The sequence below is a fragment of the Neophocaena asiaeorientalis genome, unplaced genomic scaffold (genome assembly GCF_003031525.2).
Source record: "Neophocaena asiaeorientalis asiaeorientalis breed wild unplaced genomic scaffold, Neophocaena_asiaeorientalis_V1.1 scaffold164, whole genome shotgun sequence".
NCBI lineage: Eukaryota > Metazoa > Chordata > Mammalia > Artiodactyla > Phocoenidae > Neophocaena > Neophocaena asiaeorientalis.
This window is the reverse complement of record NW_020173727.1, coordinates 725796-731795: the sequence shown is the minus strand read 5'-3', so window position 1 is coordinate 731795 and position 6000 is coordinate 725796. Positions and strand designations below refer to the sequence as shown.

The 6000-nt window shown below is 42.3% G+C and overlaps 1 protein-coding gene across 1 annotated transcript in view; it reads right to left on the bottom strand.

Annotated features, from left to right (window-relative positions):
• BMPER (BMP binding endothelial regulator) overlaps window positions 1-6000 on the bottom strand; it is a 252693-nt gene that overhangs the window by 6879 nt on the left and 239814 nt on the right. Inside the window, exon 14 of the mRNA XM_024750771.1 lies at window positions 4437-4567. Coding sequence (XP_024606539.1) covers window positions 4437-4567 — 131 coding nt within the window. The remainder of the gene's footprint in view (window positions 1-4436; window positions 4568-6000) is intronic.

The following is a 6000-nucleotide window of genomic DNA, read 5'->3' as shown; positions in this document are numbered from 1 at the left end:
CAGCCAGGACCCAATCAGAAATGGGAGGATCCTTGCTTTGTTGGAGGAAGGGAGCATGGGATTTGAGTGGGAGGAGACAGAGGCAGAGAAGTAGGCAGGGGCTGTAAGCCTTGAGGAAGAGGAATCTTGCAAGGGTTTTAAATGGGGGGATGACATGATTAAATTTGCCTTCAAACTGGCACAACTTTTAGAAGATCCTAGAAAGTTAATCCTGACTTGGACCTTGTTTTATTACCCTCTGTTAATCCATTTTTTTTCAAACTTATAAAAGGCAAACAATACCTTTTTACAACATAAATGATTTGCATAGGGGCATTTGAAAAGGCTTCATTTGATCAAATACATTTTTTAAAAACCAGGAAACTATCAAAGTGGTTAGGGTTAGCAGGTACTTATTCTCAAGGGGGCACATAAGCAGCTACTCTGTAATGCGTGCAAGGATCATTATACGTTACTTTCTGTGGGACCCCATAAAGGCGCCACCTGTTGACTTCAATAATTTGCTCAATAAGTGTAGATCTATGCCCTCTGGAACTCACTGTCCCCATGTGCCCTTACTGTGCTGAAGGTCACAGTGCTGACCTTACCTCCTAATCCTTTACAGGATCCTTTCCCAGTCAGCCAAGGGAAAGGTGAGTGTGTATAAGCAGAGCAGAGTTGCTGCAGGGCAGGGACTGGAATCACCTGGAGTTTGTAGAATAAAACAAGGAGGAAACTGCTCACAGAACCCAGCAGACTATCTCATGTGCTGCCGGAACACACACACCACTCTGAATATCCCAGCCCCTTGCCCACTTAGAAAATGTATTCCTCAAAGTGCGGTGACAATTAGTAGTGGCACCTACAGGGAGGTTGGTAGAAAATCTACTAAGGACAGCAAAGTAAGATGCAGGAGCAAGGTCATAGCAAAGTTACAGAGTCAGAAGGTACCAAGTAACAAGTATCAATGATAAGGAACAAGTGAATAGAAATTGGAAAGATCTACAGAACAAATATTTCCGTAAATTAGTGGATGCTTACATAAATAAATATATATTCATAGATATATATTTTTTTCTACGGTGCACTTGCTTATTTGTGTTCTCACAATAATTAAGAACAGTGGCTATAATGCAAATTGACCTAGGTTTGATTCCTAGCTTTCTTAGTTTCCACCTCTGTGATTTTTAGCAAATTCCTGAAATATTCTAAGCCTTAATGTGCTTTACAGTAAAATGTGCGTAACAGAATGTTAACATATAGATGAGAGTGGGGATTAAATAAGATAAAATGTAACACAAAGTTCTAGTATAGTCCTTGGGGCAAAGGAGGTGCTTAGAAAATAGTACACATTAATATAAATGGTCGTTAATGAAACTTTTAGAGACCTTCACAATAGCCCTCTGCACATTGTATTGTATTTAGTCATTCCTGCACTAAACTAGAGTTTCATTAGTCCTCCTTGCCACAGCTAGTGGGCATACGCTTCATACGTCATGCTAGTGCTAAAATCCACCTTAGCCCGGGAGATGTCACTTGTTCATTCAGAGTTTCTTGCCTGGCTGGCTTCTTATTTGTTCAACTTCCAAGCCTTTTACCCTGGAAAATTTCTCTTCTCAGTATTAAGTGGCCTTAAGTGCTGTCATAAGTCAAAAGATGTGGGAACTAAAAATTAGTAAAGAGTATTCTTATAGTCTTCACTATTCCAGACGACTCAGAAATGAATCTACTGAGAGATGCTGCATATCTCCGTAAATACCAACTATCAATTTGTGGAAGTTCAATATGAGTGTGAGTGTGTGTGTGTGTGTGTGTGTGTGTGTGTGTGTGTGTGTGTGTGTATAAAAGGTTCCCCTGCAATCAAACACTGACAGAGGTATACTTCACTCAGATGGTTCTGCTAATTTTAAGTGGTGAATGGAACCTTTCAGAAGCTGTATTCCTTTTCCATTAGAAAAGTCATTTTAGCTGCTGAGATTCAGTCCCTAAACTCAGGATCCTGGGGTGGGGAAAGTGTAGTCCTCAAATGCATTGGGTGCACTGAACCGGTGTTCAATACAGCCTGGCATCAGGAAGAGAGGGTTCACATGTTCCGTATCTGATATGATCCTCATCACAGCACCATACCTAATAAAATTAATAAAGTTCTGCTGAGCCCCACATTACACCAGGATGAATGGCTGGGGCTTGAGTCCATATATTTTATTCATTTCAAAGCAGAGAAAAGGAGACGGGCATATTCAAGGTGTGGTGCAAGGACCCAGTCTCTCACAATCCTGCCCTTCCTATACTACCCCACACTGAGGCGCTAGGTGGGAGGTAAGCCAGTTAGTCTCACCTTTCAGGAGCCTCAGCCATACCTTAATATGGGTCATTTTTATCAACTCAATCCTCCTCTGGGAAGACAGCATTGATAGAGAGGCACTCTTGCTGTGGAAAGTGAACTCAGACAAAGATTGGACTTGGGCTTGCAGAGGAGAGAGCAAAACCAAAAGGGAAGTTCACAAGTAGATAAAAGGGTCTGAGAGCTTTATAAGGACATGGATTAGTGACTGTGTCAAGGGGTGGCTTGAGGAAGCTTTAGTAACCCCCAAAACGCTCGTCGTCCTACTCCCCCAGAGCCACCCAAATAAGCATACAAATTAACTCCGCAGTTTCAGCTCTGGTTGCAGGTCAGAATCTCCTGAGAGGTTTCAAATGATACACAAGGCCAATTAAAGCAGGATATCTCAGCAAGGGGCCCAGGCATAGTTTTCTGGTTTATCTTTTAAGCTCCCAGAGTGGCTCCAATGTCCAGCCAGATTGAGACCCACTGTCTAAGTGAACACGACGTCCATGCACTGAAAATATAGACAAAGGCAATTCTTGAGCCCTCTTCCAACCGGATGACAGCTCCGGCCCTCCACCAGTGTAGACCCTCTAGAGTTAGCAGCGCCACGAACTGCCTTCTTTTCTAACAGCACAGCTAAGGTTTCTAGGATTCCTGTAGAATGTTGCAAACCCCAGTCTCTCCCTACCAGGCAAATCTGGTCCTTTGCAGAAAAACATTTGCCAACCCTTGCAGTAAAAGACAAACATTTAGTCATCTCATCTTCAGGTCTAAATAAGAGCAGCAGTTACTACTGAGTATCTTCTATGAGTTGAGTACTCTTCTAAGATGTTTCACGTACATATCACTAATGCTTATAACTCTGCAGAGTACAGATTATTGTACATTTCCAAAATATTTCTAAAATCTCTCTTCTTCCTCCACACACTGCCTCCATCTGAATCCAAGCCACCATCATTTTGTCACCCCAAAGACTGCAATGGCCTCTTGCCTTCAATCTTGCCCTATTCAATGTATTCTCTACACAGCAGCCTCTACACAGGGCGATCTTTCAAAAGCAGAAGGAGGGTTGCTTAAAGCCCATCAGTGGCTTCCATTCTTCTTGGAATAAAAGCTAGACTCCTTCCCAAGACTTGCAGAGTCCTGCAATCCGGCTCTGGCTTCAACTCCACTCTCATCTTGTGCCCCTGTTTCCCCGGCCCTCCGCACTGACTCCCTTCCAGTTTGAGAGCGGCTCTTATTCAAATATGTTTCCTCTGCATGGATCTCTTGCCCTGAGTCCCTTGGATCCTTCAATGCTCGGCTGGAACATCATCCCCCCAGAGACGTGCTCCCTCTTCTGCATCTAAGTAGCCACCGACTCCCTCCCCATTTGTTTTCTCTTGCTCTGCCCTATTTGCCCCCTCATCACCCTTACCACACTTAGCAAGTCTCTACCGTGCTCGACTTACTATTTTTGTCTGGCTCTCTCTCCCACTGGGCTGCCAGCACCTCGATGACAGGGACCTCACCTCATCTCTTACAGTCACCAAAGTGCCCACAGTGCTTTGTTCAATGCCTAGTACTTAGCCACTTTGTAAGAAACATTTCTGGGATGAACAAAGGAGTCCATTTTACAGATATCAAATAAGCTAATTCACTTGCCTGAGATCAAAGAGCTAAATGACTATTACAGCAATCTGTCTCTCAGAAGGAAAAGAATGTTCTACTAGTGTTTGTATAACCATTTCTCTCTTTCAAAAAAAAAAAATCACACTTATCCTGAAGACCTTAAATGACTATAATTGTCCCAAATCTCCTTTGCTCCACACATAACAGAAACCACAGCTGTGACTGTCCACGTGCTAAGCACATCCAGCTGGTAGCTTGAGGTTAGGAGGATTTTGCAGCAGTGGAAATCCTTAAATTGTTCAAATGTGCTTGTCACAAAGCATTTCTCTTAAGTGCTTTCTACCCTGCCCAGTGGGAAGCCCCTGTGTTTTATCAAGTTGAAATCCAGCTGGGCCACTGATAAGATTTCCCTCTAGCCAAGGGAGCGTGTGACCATTCCCATCATCAAGTCTTTCCTATTGCTATCCTGGGCACTGGAGTGAGTTTCTGATGTTTGGATCGGCCGGGAACTTCTCACCTGCACAGTTCTGCAGAGGCTCCCAGTGCACGCTGATGCCCTCTCTCTGGCAGGCGCGGGTATACGCCAGGAATGACTCGCAGTAACAGTTCTTATGGGATGGACATTCACACATATCTGTCACGCAGGACCTAAGGGACCCAATAAAAAGAAATGAACATTCAAAAATATCAAATTATCAAATGTCCTAAATGCAGCTTGGAGAAAAGGGGTGGGTGGGTGGATGTCAACCCTTGATTGGACATTAAAGGTTGCTATTTTAGGTTGGAAACCTAAAAATGATATAAAAATTCTGCATGAAACCTTACTGGATACCTCTGAATAACGTGACATCAGGTTCCCTTTCTTTTAGAGCAGGACCGGCCAACAGAACTTTCCGTAATGATGGAAATATTCTATAGTCTCCACTGTCCAAAGTAGTAGCCACTAATCATATCTAGCTATTGAGCACTTGGAATGTATCCAGTGTGAATGAAAAACCGAATTTTTTATCTGGCTTAATTTTAATTAATTTAATTGCAGACAATCACATATGCCTGTCGGTTACCACGTTGGGAAGGCAGCTCTTAGAATATAGTCCCTATTCAAGGTGCTGCCATTTTCTGAATAGCTCTGATATATGAATAACAGGTTCTATTACAATATAACCCAAATAGTGACCAACTTGATGAAAGCATAAAATCTCACGGCTTTCTGAGGACAAACAGGATTCAATTTTGCAATATCTTAGAATCTTAGTCTTCTGAGGGACACACTGAACCTCGCCCTTTAGAACATGGGGTGACAAATTCCAAACAAAGCAAAACTATCAGGCCCCTAATTAGACTGAAAGATAAAGGCGACTGAGCCAAGGTCTTTGTTGCTTAAGTTTAAATGTGGAAATGATGGGCCAGGACGTAAAGAGAACTGAAATGTGTTTTAAATACAGACTAATAAATTTTCAAATATGCTGACCTTGGGGGCATAGTAACAACCTCACACTGGAATATGATATTACAGTTTACAAAGGACTTTCACATGCAGTCTGTCACTGAGTGCTAAATAGGATGTAGCGTAGTCCCTGTTTTATAAGTGAAAACTTCATTTTACAAATGAACAGATAGGCCCAAAGACACATTAATAAGTGGCAAAAGAGTGAATTAAATTACACCTCCCGAGACTAGTGCTCTTTTTGTCATCGCATACCAGCATCCTCGTCTTCATCTTCCAGCAAGTTTACTGTCTAACAATTTTGACTTAACATTTTATGCAAGATGCTCAAGATTGATAAAATTAGACTACGCTTATTTTTTTCATACCCTGTTCAGCAAAACCTCTTGCTTACAGAATCTAATTCAAGGCTGGAAGCAGAAAAAAATAATATTCAAGATTACAAATAGCACCAGTGATCTTGAAAAGTGATCAGGACGTGGTCATCCAATGTTACTATGAGAGCATTTTCTCTGGGTGTGAGACATGTGTACATACCTGATTATAGAGAGTAACCTGCTAGCTCTGGGTGGAGCTGGTGCACTGCCTGCTCGGAACAAGAATTAAATGGCAGAAACCATATTAAAGAATCAGT